Here is a 16,110-nt window from a genome sequence, read left to right as displayed (position 1 = left end):
TGTGAGACATGTTATTGAAACACAAGCTGATGTTTAAGACTTTTGCCTGTTTGTGCTCCACATGCAGACTAATGCTTCCATATATAAGTTTTCAGTGATCAGACTAAAATATGCAACATGTTTATTTAGACATGTGTTACACTACATAAAAACAACAAACCCTCCAAAACAGGGAGCTTTATTAAGAATCAGTGGCTAAGTCTACATGTATGACATTTAGAACCGGTGTGACTAAACCAGGGGTGTCAAACTCATTTTAGTTCAGGGGCCATATTTAGCCCAATTTGATCTGAAGCGGGCCAGACCAGTTAATTAATGACTTAATAACCCATAAATAATGACAAATCCCAGTTTTTCTTTTTGTTTTAGTACAAAAACTCCCCCAAAAAACTATTAAATTCTGAAAATATTTACATTTTACAAAAAAGATGTGAATAACCTGAAAAAAACAGGAATTTCATTTGAAAAATTAGTGCAGTTTCAGCAATTTGAATGCCTCGACTTATTATTTATACATGTACATTACACACAGTGTTAAATAAACATTTGGTAACAGGCAGAATATTTTTAAAATTTTGGAGTTTGGAGCTAAAATTTGAACAATTTCCACAATAGTCCATCTCTTATTATTAACACAACTCCAGATCACAGTGGATCTATAAATGCACAAAACATTTAGTTAACAGGCAGAATATTGTTAAAATTGCATATTTCAGGTTGTTCATCTTTGTTTTTGTTTTATGTATTTACTTGTATTTTATTGTGAAAGAATAGTTTTGTAAATGTTAATATTTTCACAGTGTAATGTTATTATCATTTTTTTTTTTTTTTTCCACTTAAATTTTTTCATAATAATTTTTCACAAAGAAAATTTGTTTTCATTATTTATGGGGTTATTGTTTTGTTAGTTTTATTGTAGATCACATTGGTCTGTACGTGGAACCTGAACCAAAATGATATGGACAACCTGGACTTTTCAGGTTAATTTTTGCACTTTCCTCCTGTGCCCCCCGGGCCGCATGTTTGACACCTGTGGACTAAACCATAGATTCATTTAAGCTTCTCTACTCTTTTCACTATTGCATAATGTTGAAGCAGTTGATGTGCAGCTGTGAGGGTCTTCCAGACATTCAGTGAGAGGCAGTGCCACCTAATGGTTGGTCTGTGTATTGTGCGTAACCGTCACTGATTGACCGAGAAAACAATTAAAGAAATAAGTGTAAAAGTTTCTCTCAGTCCTAAACCTGAGGTCATTGCAAGATGAGTCTGAGCCCATGCTGAACTGTGCAGACTGTCTGTATTTATCTGCTCTGGCTCACACTGAATCACGTTGAATCTGGGAAACCATGGAAAATAACGGGACTGCTTTGGTTCGTCTTGCGGTTGCACTTGTTGTAAATGAATATTATCAGGCAGTCACATCTCAAAAACACAAATTTAACTTTCCACTAAGGCAGACAACTTTCTCTTTGGGATCTGCAAAAAAAAACAAACAAAAAAAAAAAACAAAAAAAAAACAAACAAAAAAAACAAAAAACCGGAGCTCAGGCTTGTGTCCCGCCTCTCAGGGCTCCATCCTCCTCTCCTCTCCTCAGTGACACCTTCCTCCTGTCCCTCCAACAAACCCAGAAGTGCAACTTCAGGCTCAGCCAATGCCACTGTCAGCATCAGGACTGTAGGAACACACCTAGACTCAGAAAACCCTCTGCAACTTCAGCGCCAAGTTTGAGGATTATGTAAATCTTAGTGTTGGGACAGACTGTAGATTGTGATTTTAGGAAATTAGTTTAAGTGACTAAACTTAGACCATGAACGGACCTAATGGAAAACACGCCGTGTCTGTCCCAAACGGATACTCACAGAAACCCAAAGACGCAGAGGAGCGGGGATACTGGGGAACCAAAGCCGAGTTCATCCTGACAGTGATGGGAGCCGTCATCGGACCAGGGAACGTTTGGAGGTTCCCTTATTTGTGTTACAGAAACGGAGGTGGTGAGTACAGTTATGGAACTGGTGTATGGAGACAATTTAGGGCCACAGGTTTTGTATATGAAAAAATACAATTTGAAACTGAAAATTTAAGTTTTGATCTTGAATTTTGAAAAATACACCAATGCATTCAAATTAAAAATAAGAATATGAAAAGTTTTTTTTCAGGTTAAATATAATTTTTATTCACTTCAGTAATTCTTTTGATGGCTAAAACTTGCTTAAAGGTCTTATTTCTGTCTTTGTGCATAAGAAATCAATAGAAGTGAATCTCCAAAGGAACTTTGTGTTGGTAAATGCAAGTTCTGCAAATTTACAGGATTTCAGTTCTGTTGCAACATGTTGATGGTCATATGAACTATGTTTTCAGCTCAAAAATGTCCAATTTCATCACAATTAATGCTATATTTTCATGTCACAAACGACCAAGTTATATTTTAACTGAATTTACCTGAAAAACAAATATTTTATTCTTTTAGATTCCCCAATTTTTCTCACAAGATTATATACTACATATCACATGTTTTATTTTTACAGGTTCAAAATGGAGTATGGTGCTGATCCATCCTGCTTATGTTACGCCAATACATACATTACGAATGTCACACGTCACTTTTTAAATCAACAGTTTTCTAATAATAAGCATTTTTATAAAGAAATAACAATTCTATATTGCCATTTACTCTTTAGTATGATGATAAACTATACAATAAATAATTATGATCCTAGTTTTTGCACAGGGATCATTAGTGGAAACGGTGACATGGCTGCCGAGCATCAGTATGATGGGATCTGTAACAACCATGTCACATCCGTCCACTGCCACATTTTGTGTTTTTGTGTCAGCTGTTATTGTTTTAGATCCACAATACTAACATTTATGAATAAGAGGAGAATTAGCAATAGTAAGTATATAAGTTTATTACTAATAAAGTACTGGTACTGACCAGAGCATCATGGGTAATGTCACGTCCGTCCACCAGCAAAAGTTTTCACATACACGTGCTATTCAAAATCCAATATTTCTGAAAACAGAGCTTCCACTGTCAAATATTTATCAGTAGTCTGTGCATGAATGTATTAGCATTATTTCAACACAGTTCTGTGCATTTCTTACAACTTTTTTTTTTTTTTTGACAAAAATGGCCACTCATTTGACCCCCTAAGTAAATTTTAGCTGTTGAATAAATTATTTATTTTCATTTTTCACTTTCATATATATTATAATATTTGAGGTTTTATTTTTTTTTAGTTGCATGTTTTGTCTTTTCAGATTCAGGTCTTATTTTTTACAGTTTCGAATCTTATTTTTTCACTTTCAGATCTTTTTTTTTGCTTTCAAATCTTTTTTCAGTTTCAGATCTCTTTTTTTTTTTTTTTTTTTTTTTCACTTTTACAACTTTTGGCCCTGATGTGATGTGGAGGGCCTGGCCTCAACTGAGAGGGGTGTGGAATCATGAGTGACAGCATGACAAAAATATTAGGGACCTTCCCCGCTCATGTTGCCTTCAGGGAACGTAGGAACTAAAACAATTCAGACTCAACACTTTATATACACTATATTCACGACACTGGTATAACTCATGCCAGTGACAAACTTACATTTAAAAAGCTGTTTTAGACAGTACTGAGCACCATTTGCGGTATAAGAGTAATAAATTATGCCAGATTGTGCAGATAAACAGCCACACATTAAATACATATATTTCTGATTTCCACACAGTGAAGGCTAGTCACTCGATCCAGTGCAGTGTCACAGCAGTGTTTATTGGCGCCACCCACCGTTCTCTGGAACTTAAAAGTATCCCTCATATTAGATTTACTCCTTTTTCTGACAGTCGAAGCGCTGAGTTTTACTATCTGTTCATTTCCCTGTTGTTGTGACTGGAGCAGGAAGTTAACCACAAAGTGACTAGCCTTCACTGTGCTCTGTGGAAATCGCAAATATCATGTTTTTAATGTGTGGCTGTTTATCTGCACAATCTGGCGTAATTTATTACTGTTATACCGCAAATGGTGCTCAGTACTGTCTAAAACAGCTTTTTAAATATAGGTCTGTCACTGGCATGAGTTTTTTCACTACCAGTGATGTGAATATAGTGTATATAAAGTGTTGAGTCAGAATTGTTTTAGGTCCTACGTTCTCTGAAGGCAACATGAGCGGGGAGGGCCCCTTAGTTTTTTGTCATGCTGCCACTCATGATTCCATGCCCCTCTCAATTGAGGCCAGGCCCTCCACACCACATCAGGGCCAAAAGTTGAACAAGTGAAAAAAAGAGATCTGAAAGCAAAAAAAAGAGATCTGAAACTGAATAAAAAGATTTTAAAGCAAAAAAAAAAAAGATCTGAAAGTGAAAAAAGATATGAAACTGTAAAAAATTAGATCTGAATCTGAAAAGATAAAACATGCAACTGAAAAAAAATCAAACCTCAAATATTAAAATATATATGAAAGTGAAAAATGAAAATAAATGATTTATTCAAAAGAATTACCGAAGTGAATAAAAATTACATTTAACCTGAAAACACTTTTCATGCACTTATTTTTAATTTGAATACATTGTTGTATTTTTCAAAATTCAAGTTCAAAACTTAAATTTTCAGTTTCAAATTTTATTTTTTCATATACAAACCTTATGGTCACAAATTGGTTCCATACTTTTGGAGTTTTGGACATAGACAACTATGGGTTTGGTTTTTAGTATTTGGTTGAAGAAAATTTATTCCAAGCAAATCACCTTTTTTTGTTTGGGAATTTTAGAAATAACATCATCCCTTTTTGGCAGGTGTGTTCTTCATCCCATACATTCTGTTCATGTTCACCTGTGGAATCCCTCTGTTCTTCCTTGAGACTGCACTGGGACAGTATACCAACCAGGGGGGGATCACATGCTGGAGAAAGATTTGTCCACTTTTTCAAGGTAAATCAAATAACTGTTTAAAATCTGCATATATGAATGTGTGTCCACGTGTTTGTCAACCCAGTGGGTAAACTTCCTGTATAAGCAGTGTGCGTAATGACTTGTCAGTTGGATGGTTTTGCAGCACATAATGCAACAGCAGAATTTCAATAAACTGAACAGTGCTCAATTCGCCTATTTTCTTCTTTTTTGCAGGCATGGGATATGCCAGTCACTTAATAATCGCGTTCAGTGCCACGTCGTACGTCATCATCATGGCATGGGCGTTTTTCTATCTGTTTTCATCCTTTAGTGCGGAGCTCCCTTGGGCTGCATGTGGACACTACTGGAACACAGGTAGCCTGTTTTAGGAGGTCTTGGGAAACGTGTTGTGCTGTGTGAGAATTTAATTAAGTTATGGCAAGGCTGAGGAATTGTGCAACATAGAAGCTAAAAGTTGATATTCTTTTTTTTTTTTTTTTTTTTTTTTTTTTGTATCTGTCACTGGAAAAAGTTTTGGAACATGTTTCAAATTTTACACAATCTGAAATATTAAAAGCATTTCAAAAGATGTGGCTGCATCAGACAGATACAAACAAATGCAAATTATTATTTTTTTGTTTATTGTTAACAAAAGAAAATAACAAAAAGTACATTCTTGACAGTTTTCACATGTCTTGCCCTGGTTGTGTTTCATTATTTTGCTGAAACATCCAGTTTTGACCTTGATGGAACAGAGCATGTACAGAAGGAAGCATGTGGGTTTACAGAGTGGAACAATAAGAGTTCAGTGACTTAAGAGTTATTTGTAATGCAATATATCACAAATGCATGGGGTGTCCAAAAACTTTTTTTCCCATCACTGTATAAGCAGTGCATTCCTTTGAGATTCAGATTTTCTGCATACACTGTGTTTTCTCACATCAGCGTCGTGCATGGACAGGAGCCAATCAAACATGAGCCTCAACATAACATCCAGGATCAACACCTCTCTTCCTGTTGTGGAGTTCTGGCAGTAAGCACAAAGTTTCTATCCATCTAATCCTCTGTCTTTCTCCCCTTCCCCCTACTTTTCATCAAACTCTTTCTACTCCTTTCCCATTGTTAGTTCTTGTCTATCCTTTTATCCCGACACACACCGATCCATCACTGTTTCTTTTGTCCCTTCACTGGTCATTCATATGTTTTGTTTCCCTCCCCCATCATCCAACCCCTTCTCCTCCTCCTCCTCCTCCTCCTTCTCCTCTCAACACAGACGCAGGGTTTTGAAAATCTCTGGGGGCATCGAGGACGTTGGCAGTTTGAGGTGGGAGCTGGTTTTGTGCCTCATCCTGACCTGGGTCATCTGCTACTTTTGCGTCTGGAAGGGCATCAGGTCCACAGGGAAGGTCAGCCCACTGTGCAATATTCACTACTATTTCACTGATTTGTTTTTTTTGTTTGTTTGTTTTTTTAAATATTGCCCAGTGCAAATACAGACAAACACTGGGCAAATGTGCATAAAGTGAAGGAAAATGGGAAGTGTAGTATTAATAATGACGTTCAAGGGAGGCACTAGTAAATGTTCAGCAAAAAAATTAATTTTTAACATCCTCCAGGACACCAGCGGTGCATTTCAGAGGGTAAGTCCCACATTTGGAGCATGTTTACACTTGTGGAATTTGGGCTGTGTTTTATAGTTTAAACTATTCCTTTCTAGTCTAATCTATGTGTTTTTGCCTTGCACTTCCTCTGTTATATGGCACACTCTAACCCTAGTTGAAGGTTAGAGTTCCATGATAAGAGTGGATATTAAAAAGTTACAACATCCATACACCACATGATCACATCTGACTAATTATTCATTTAAATTGGAGGTTTCATACAAACTACTCTGCACTAAATTACCCCATTCTGTTATGTTCTGTCATGAAATATTAGATACAATATTTCCTATCTGCGTCTGTGCCATATGCAAAAACAAAAATTCCCTAAATGACCTAAATGCCATACTGTCAATTTTTAGACAATAAAAAAAAGAAAATGGAATAATACCCATTCTTCCACTGTAACACAGTGTATATTTTGTCATATTACATAGCACTACACATTAATAATGTGAAAACCTTTCAACTATGTTCAATATGTACTCAAACTTTCCTTTAAGATCAGCACAAATGCTTAAAAACATAGTTATGTATATTATAAAAGGGAAATGGATTCTGTTTGTGTGTGTGTCTCAGGCATCACACAAAATCCGTACAGAGCTGACAGCTGCAGTTTGGGATACTTATGTATTTTTAGTTAAGGAAGAGTCTAGTGAAAAAAAGCAAGTTGATAGTACCAATATTTTGGGAGATATTAGTAATTTTGGAACACAATAGTCTTACAATCACGTTGCTATGCCCAGAATCATAGAACCATCATTGAAGTAGGTTAAATAACAACAGATAAACAATAGGGCCTCGTTGCCATGGTGTCAAATTCCATGTGCAGAAACAGACACGCCAGATGAGAGGTTATTCAACTGTAAATGCCAGTGGAATTTACCAAGAAAGTAAAGGAATGAACTGGATCAGAGGATCTAGAACCTGAGGTTCCCCACGGGACAATATGCTACTTACAGACATATAATATAAACTAGCGTGTTGACCCGTGGTGATCCACGGGTTCTAGATGTGGTAGTTTTTATGCTGTTGTGTATTTGTGCATGCTGTACCGCATTTGTCCAGCAGTCACTGCCAAAGCATTCTGGCCATAGCAATGTGATTGTAAGGCTGTTGTATTCCAAAATTCCTAATATCTCCCAAAATAATTGGTCTTATCAACTTGCGGTTTTCACTAGTCTGTTCCTTGATCAAACATATATAAGTATGCCAAACTGCAGCAGTCAGCTCTTTCCAGTTTTTGTGTGAATCCTGGGACACACATACACACACACACGCATCCAGAGGCCACTTGGCTTTTATAATATAGGTATCCAATGGGTCCTAGTTCATTAAAATAAGACAGTGAAGTATATAATATAATAGAGATTAAGGAAACAATCTCACACTTACATGAACTGACAGTTAGGATGGTTTTTTTATCATCTGATAATTATCTGGCATCTGATAACTGAACAGGTGACTGTTATAAGCCTGCATAAGCCCACTGGACCATCATGTGAGTGAATGAATAGCATCTATAGGGTTTAATCCCAGGATGCTTAGATTTTTTTTGCTGAACCCTCTGTGATTCTATCAGTGAAACATCAAAGAAAGAGTGTGGCCTCGTGATAATCCATATGAAGCCCCCATGTACTTGACCATCCTGAGTTTGGACAGCATGTTCCAGGATAAGTCACAGGTGTCAAACATGGCCCGCGGGCAAAAACCAGCCCACCAAAGGTTCCACCCTGGACCCTGGGATGAATTTGTGAGTGAAATAATAGCATAATAACCTATATATACTGTATATATAAATGCATTTTAGTTCAGGGGCAACTTTCAGCCTAGTTTGTTCCCAACTGTGCTGGACCAGTGAAATAGAAGCATAGTAGCCTGTAAAGAACTCCAAAAAAAAATTATGAAAATATTTACATTGACTAACTATCTGAACAAAAAAGACATGAATAACCTGGAAAAACTGAATTTTTAAAAGAAAAATAAATGAAACTTTAACAATATTATGCCTAAACTTATTATTTATGCATGTGCATCAGGGATTGGATCTACAAAGGCACAAAACATTTAGTAACAGTTGTTCAGGTTATTCACATTTCATTGCTAAAGGATAGTTTGTAAATGTAAATAGTTTCATAATTTAATGTTATTTTTTGCACTGAAACAAAGAAAAAAATTTGAAGTTGTCATTATTTATATGTAATATTATTTTTTTCACATTAAACCAAGAGGGATCATGTTACACGCAAATTCATCCCACAGGCCAGATTGGAACTTTTGGTGGGCCGGTTTTGGCCCACAGGCTGCATGTTGGACATCTGTGACTTAGATGAATTAGGTTTTGGTCCTCATGGTGCTAGAGCTGTGTAATTTGAAAATACACCATATAAATTATTGTGTAAAGTAGCAGTAGATTTGACATTCTTTAACTGACAATCGCGAAAGTGTGAAAAGAATCAAGAAGTTTAAGTGACCTGACCATAAATTTGTGTTCTTATTAAATCCCCATGAGTCATCCATTATTATATCTGTATCAAACCCTGTTACTGTGGGCAACATCAGCGGTCTTCATAACAGATCAGTGCCAATGGATCACTATAGAAGCATCATCACACCAAATATATGTACTGTCGCTCACTTCAGCTGATCTCCAGTGTTTACTAACATGCTTGATGAATGCTTGTGCAGGAATTAGATCTTTAAGCAGTCACACTGTAGAAAATCAGCTTTAAAATTGGTCAAAGGTCGAAAAAATGAAAACGTCTGGCTGAGAATGCCAGATTATTTTGCAGTCAATTACATCTGATTTTGACCTTGCTTAACACTTAAAGACCCAAACAGCCTCTGGCAACCAAAATCATCTACTGGTCTAAAATGTTTAATGACTTCTGAACCACTAAACCTATTAATGCATTGAAATAATTGGTGTTAAATACAGTTTGTCATCAGATATGACACATCTGGACGTTCAGAGGCTTCGTAGTGAACATAGAAACACCGTCATCTTCTACAACATTGATTCACCAGTAAAACCCATGGAGTTGGCTCAATGACAGTGGATGGAGGCACTTGTTTTACATTCAGTTATTGATATCTTTGCTGAAAAAGTCACATTTTTCTTCAGTTTTCTCTGTGTAACTTTAACCTGAGCTTTTATGAAGATCTACATGATCAGTGAATTAAATATTGGAAAATGACTGATTTTCACTGAGAAAATGCTAAATAAAGAGGATAATATTAAAATGAATTGTGATAAATCACTTAAGAAAGGTTAAATCTACAGAAAAATTCATTTGGGAACTGCCACAAAAGCAGCACCGGGTCTTTATGGGATAAAGTATTTATTGTATCATAATGTCCATAAGTAGAACCTCCTCTCAAACTGAGGACATTCAGCTTAATTTACTGTAAAGTTTAAAGTTTAACCAGTGTTTAGCCTAGACCTTAAAGTCACATAGTAGCTCACACTGCTGCAAAGGTTAACTGTGTTTCAGACAGATTTTTGTGTTCTTGATTCCCTACAGTTGTCTTCGATTTTGGCAGTGCTCACTGACGTTTTGTATTACATTAGGGGAAAAGGGAGGCATTGACAATCATGTAGAAAATCCCATCTGTTAGGGAAATGTGCATATTTTTCTTCTTTTTCAGTTGTTGGACCTGGTTGTCAATGATATAATTTGTACAGTGAATACGTTTCCCCAAATATGCATGAAATGTTTTCACAAATGAGACAGTTTTTGAAGACTTTAAATGTAAGATTTTGCAGATGTTTTAACACTGTGACTGGTACAAGTTAAAAGTGGCACTTCACACACAGTAAAACAAGTGGTGCCAGGCACAACAAACCCTGCCCTCTGTACGTATTGTAGCTTATTTAGTAGATTTTAAAAATTCATTAAAAATTTGGACTTTGACCTACTTTTCCCAAAATGTAATCACATCTATTTTGGGTCACTGGCAATCTCTAAACCCAATTTGGTATGAATTCAACTAATACTTTTGCTGCTACAGACATGTGAAATTTCACCCATTATAAGCAAATGAGAAAAAAAAGATATACAAAATTTTAACTTTGACCTATTTTTCCCAAAATGTAGTGACATCTATTTTGGGTCACTGGCAATCTATAAACCAAATTTGGTATGAATTTAACTGACAGTTTTGCTGCTACAAACATTTGAAATTTAGCCCATTATAAGTAAATGGAAAAGAAAAAAAAAAGATTTTAAAATTCATACAAAATTTGAACTTTGACCTACTGTTCCCAAAATGTAGTGAGATCTATTCTGGGTCACTGGCAATAGTGCTGTATGTTACACATCTCTGCTCTGGAATCTATCTATCTATCTATCTATCTATCTATCTATCTATCTATCTATCTATCTATCTATCTATCTATCTATCTATCTATCTATCTATCTATCTATCTATCTGTCTATCTGTCTATCTGTCTGTCTGTCTGTCTAATATCCTTTGCCCCCCCTTCGGGGGTGGGGTAATTAGAGCAGAGGTGATTTTTTTCTGTGTTTTTTTCTCTGCAGGCGGCCTACTTCACCGCCACATTTCCCTTCATCATGCTGTTTGTCTTGCTCATACGAGGCGTTACCCTACCAGGAGCAGTAGATGGGATTCTTTACTACCTCTACCCTGATATTTCTCGGCTCTCGGACCCTCAGGTCAGAATGCACATCCAGCGCTTGGATTAGTGCTTCCTTTGAGACGTCATATACATGTATCTGTGTGTTTGACTGTTTTAGGTGTGGATGGATGCTGGTACTCAGATCTTCTTCTCATATGCTGTCGGCCTGGGGTTCCTAACATCCCTGGGGAGTTACAATACGTACAACAACGACTGCTACAAGTAGGTTCTAGATTCCACGTCTATACATGCCACATAAAAAGGGAGAGGTAGTGTGTTCTGAGCCTCTGCAAATATGGTGGATTCCATTATGAACAGCCCTCTTGCTCTGTAGATGTAGATTCAAAATAACTCTCATATTTGTGTTATTACAGGCTATATATACAATTGAAAACATAATTATAAATACTACATTGAATTTCTGTTATGATATGTTCCTAAATCACTCTAAAATTCATAAAGTTAACTTTTGATCAGTAAAATGTCTCTTCCCTTCCAACCTTTTTGTCTGCGTTACTTCCCATTAGTTGTATCTTTCTGTCATTGAGTTTTGTTGGAAATGTTTGCAGAATTGCCTTAAAAAAGATGGTGTTTGGCATTAATTAGTCAGATGTTTCCAAAAAGATTATACATGCATTTCCAATATGCAACTTTTTTTTTTTGTTATTGACGGTAGACAATAATGGAAAATACCATAAAATAAAGTCACTCTGAATTCTCTCCTTTTTTCTTTCAGGGACTGTTTCTACTTATGTCTGCTCAACAGTGCCACCAGTATAGTAGCAGGTTTTGCCATTTTCTCTGTGTTGGGTTTCATGACCTACGAACAAGGAGTGGATATTTCTGAAGTAGCAGAATCAGGCAAGTACTAACTCGGTTTAGTTGAGTTAGAGAGAACAGGACTGACAAACTGTTTTAATACATTTCTAAAGGGATTTACTCAGCACTTTCCACTGACACAACCACTTCACACCTATTGGAACCAGGCCAAGTCATGTGATCATTTTAATTCCCTAAAGGGATTTTTCATCTTCTTTTTATGTGAATATTAAGAGGCTTTCTCACACAACTTTTGATTACTACCGAGAGTGTAGGTTTAATTTGAAGAACATCTGTCACTGCAGGGCATCGTCATTGTAACCAGTGAGCAACAGGAATGTAGAACTTCAGACCAAATGGAGTAACCTGTTCATGCATGGTGGCCACTACACATATTAAAAACCTCATATCACAATATTATTACTATTCTCATTAATCAGTCATATTTGGTCTTTGTGAACATGAGCATTAAAGTGTGTCTTAAACTGTAGTGTCCATTACAGTGGAGAGTTGCGTATCTTCCTCAAAAAGATCCAATCTGAGATGTTTTATTGTTTAGGAGGATTTTAAAAAGCTCTCCATTTTTTTTCTTTATTAATGCCCTGTCTAAACTAAATAGATTTTGTTTTTTGTTTTTTTGTGTTGCGGCCACTTGTCCACATATAACTGTGTTTTAATTTGCAAAAGCTGCAATTTTTCAACAAGACTTTCAGAGTGAAGACTGCATGTGGACAGGGAAAATGAACAGGTTGGAAAACATTCCCACACCCCAATTTATGCACTTCTACTGTTGTTTTATGAGAATTTCCATCTGAAACATCATATATAGATCATATAAGTCAGTGAATGATCTGCAGGAACTCATGTCAATATGGACACATTTGGGACATTAATACATATAAGTCCTGTGGTAAAATCTGTAATCTATATTATAAAAGCCAAGTGGCCTCTGTGTGCGTGTGTGCGTGTGTGTCTGGGGATTCACACAAAATCCGGAAAGAGCCGACTGCTGCAGTTTGGATAACTTATGTATTTTTTGGTCAAGGAACAGACTAGCAAAAACGGTAGGTTGATAGCACCAATGTTTTGGGAGATATTAGTAATTTTTTAATACAATAGCCTTACAGTCATGTTGCTATGCCCAGAACGCTTTGGTGGTGACTGCTGGACAAATGCAGTACAGCATGCACGAATACACAACAGCATAAGAACCCATAGATTCCTGTGGGTCAATGCAGTAGTTTATAAAGAATACATTTCAACAACCCAAACCAATCTAAACTTAAGTTTACTTAACTCATAAAGGCTAAGTGTTACTTTTATGGCAGTTCCCAAATGAAATTTTCTCTATGTATAACCTTTTTTAAGTGATTTATCACCATTTATTATAATATTCTCCTCTGTATCTAGCATTTTTTTTCTGTGAAAATCAGGTATTGCCCTATATTTAGGTCACTGATCATGTAGATGTTTCTAAAAACTCAGATTAAAGTTGAAGGTTATTGTATCAAAAACAGAGAAAACTGAAGAAAAAGTGTCTTTTTCAGCAAAGAAATCAGTAACTGAAAGTAAAACAAGTGTGTCCACCCACTGTCATTGATCCAACTCCATGGGTTTGACTGGTGAATCAATGGTGTTTCCACGTTCACTACGGAGCCTCTGAACGTCCGTCTGATGACCATGAAAAGATGACAAACTGTAAGTTACACCAATTATTTACATGGATTGATAGGATTAATTGAACAACAGTTATTAAATATTTTAGATCAGTAGATGGTTTTGGTCACTGGTGGCTGTTTGGGTTTTTATGGGTTAAGTTTATATATTAACTCAGCTTAATGACAGACTAAAGCCTCTGTGTCTGCTACGACCAGTCTTCTGTGCCGTGTCCACAGGGTAAAGTTTACCAGAAACAACAGTGTGTCCGAGCAGTGGTACCTGTTTGAAATTTGGTATTGGATAAAAATATCTGCATTAGTGTGGACAGGGCATGGACTATAAACATAAAAAAAAATTTAGACCATTTTTACAAGTCTTTAGCCACTCAACAGACTCTGTTTTTGATAGACCTCCTCATGATGTCCATAGAACATCCATAGGAGACAGATGTGGACAGTCACCCTCTGGTGTGAAAACACCCTTAAACCATTTTTTCCAACTGTCCTTTTTCTGCAAACTTTTTGATCTTCCTTGTGTTACGCTCGGTCTAGGGGTTGCCGAGACGCAACATGATAAGTGAGACTCCTCTCCCTCCATGTCCCTTAACAAACAGGGCAAAATATCAAAAAAATGACCAGCAACCGTGGAAATGCAGTATGAGTTATTTATTTACAAAAAAAGAAAAGTTAAATCAGGTAAGGGAATCATATTCTACAAACACAAAATTAAGGAAACCAAAATACAACAATCTTACCAAACAAAAATTTAAAGAAAAGGATTCCCTCCTTGATCACAAGGTTTACAAAAGTTCTAACAAAAATGTACAAAAGGCTGGTCTGCACACAGAAGTGGAGATGAAATGAGAGGAGTCCGGGGAGGAATGAAGCTCTGCCCTTTAAATTTCCCGGCTCATCTCCTGAAGCACCAATCAGAGAGAGCCAACACACCAATACCACTCCTGCAGCTCATCCTCAATCAGCTGCTATCTGTTGGAGGGAAAAACAAAACACACCCACACAAGGAAGAGAACAAAAAACTACAAAAATACAATAATCACAAATGGCACAGCTCATGACAGAATCAACAAAAAATACTAAGCCTTAACACCTCCCACCCCAAGAATTTAACACTCCCCTATTGTGTTAAATTCCGATTCTGTATGGGATGGTTGGTTTAACAGTCTAAGTCAACATCGATCTGGACAAAGCATCTGCCATAACATTATCAGCTCCTTTCTTATGACAGATTTGTAAACTGAAATCTTGAAGAAGTAAAGACCAGCGCATCAGTCTCTGGTTTGCATTGCGCATGCGTGACAGGAATACTAAGGGATTGTGGTCTGTAAATACCTGAACAGGTTGAGAACTAGAACCAATATACACTTCGAATTGTTGTAAGGCAAGAAGTAGTGCCAGGGCTTCTTTTTCGATTGTGCTGTAATTTAATTGATGTTTATTAAATTTCTTTGAGAAATAAGAGATGGGATGTTCTACATCGCGGTGATCCTCTTGAAATAGGACAGCACCTGCCCCGTGCGCACTGGCGTCCACCTCTAATTTAAAAGGGCGCTCATAGTTTGGAGCCGCCAGTACGGGCGCACTACTTAATAATGCCTTCGCTGCATCAAACGCAGCCTGACAGGCCGGAGACCACATGAATTTTTTGAGAGGGCTAACAAGACTAGTAAGAGGAGCCACGACATCGGAAAAATTTCGGCAGAATCCTCTGTAATAGCCACACATTCCGAGGAAGCGACGCAGCGCGCGCCTTGACTGAGGAGCTGGAAAATCTACCACGGCCTGAACTTTAGCTGCGACAGGACGCACCTGTCCCTGACCCACCTCCTTGCCTAGGTAGGTAACAGTAGCTTTACCGAACTCGCATTTGGCGAGAGTTAACGTCAAATTGGCATCACGGAAACGCCTTAAAACAACTGACAAGGTGTTCAAATGTTCAGCCCAGGTTTTTGAATAAACCACCACATCATCTAAATACGCCTCGCAACCTTCCACTCCATTCAGCACCTTTTTCATTAGGCGTTGGAAAGTTGCGGGTGCATTCCTAAGTCCAAATGGCATCACAGTATACTGCAAAAATTGGTCTGGTGTAACGAAGGCGGATATCTCTGACGCACGTGGTGTTAGTGGCACTTGCCAATAACCCTTTAAAAGATCTAATTTTGTCACAAATTTAGCAGCTCCAACTCTATCAATACAATCTTCCATTCTTGGAAGTGGATAAGAATCTGGTTTTGTAACCGAATTTACTTTCCTATAATCGTTGCAGAATCGAGCGGTGGTGTCCGGTTTTGGAACTAAGACGCACGGGGAGCTCCATGGACTATTACTTGGAACAGCTAACCCATGCTCCAGTAAATAATTTGTCTCTTGCTGCATAAGTTTTCTTTTCGTTGGGTTTACCCTGTAGGCATGTTGTTTTATTGGACAGTGGCCTTCAACAT

General features: G+C 37.1%; 1 protein-coding gene across 1 annotated transcript in view; it reads left to right on the top strand.

Annotated features, from left to right (window-relative positions):
• Window positions 1-1,647: 1,647 nt before the first annotated feature.
• The window catches only part of LOC115432894 (sodium- and chloride-dependent GABA transporter 2-like), a 38,048-nt gene continuing 23,585 nt past the window's right edge, over window positions 1,648-16,110 (top strand). Inside the window, exons 1-8 of the mRNA XM_030153974.1 lie at window positions 1,648-1,992; window positions 4,776-4,910; window positions 5,106-5,246; window positions 5,817-5,904; window positions 6,145-6,277; window positions 11,074-11,208; window positions 11,290-11,393; window positions 11,908-12,032. Coding sequence (XP_030009834.1) covers window positions 1,809-1,992; window positions 4,776-4,910; window positions 5,106-5,246; window positions 5,817-5,904; window positions 6,145-6,277; window positions 11,074-11,208; window positions 11,290-11,393; window positions 11,908-12,032 — 1,045 coding nt within the window. The 5' untranslated portion in view covers window positions 1,648-1,808. The remainder of the gene's footprint in view (window positions 1,993-4,775; window positions 4,911-5,105; window positions 5,247-5,816; window positions 5,905-6,144; window positions 6,278-11,073; window positions 11,209-11,289; window positions 11,394-11,907; window positions 12,033-16,110) is intronic.

This window comes from Sphaeramia orbicularis, chromosome 14 (assembly GCF_902148855.1).
Source record: "Sphaeramia orbicularis chromosome 14, fSphaOr1.1, whole genome shotgun sequence".
Classification (NCBI taxonomy): domain Eukaryota; kingdom Metazoa; phylum Chordata; class Actinopteri; order Kurtiformes; family Apogonidae; genus Sphaeramia; species Sphaeramia orbicularis.
The sequence above is the reverse complement of the archived record's forward strand: the minus strand, read 5'-3'. Positions and strand labels throughout refer to the sequence as shown.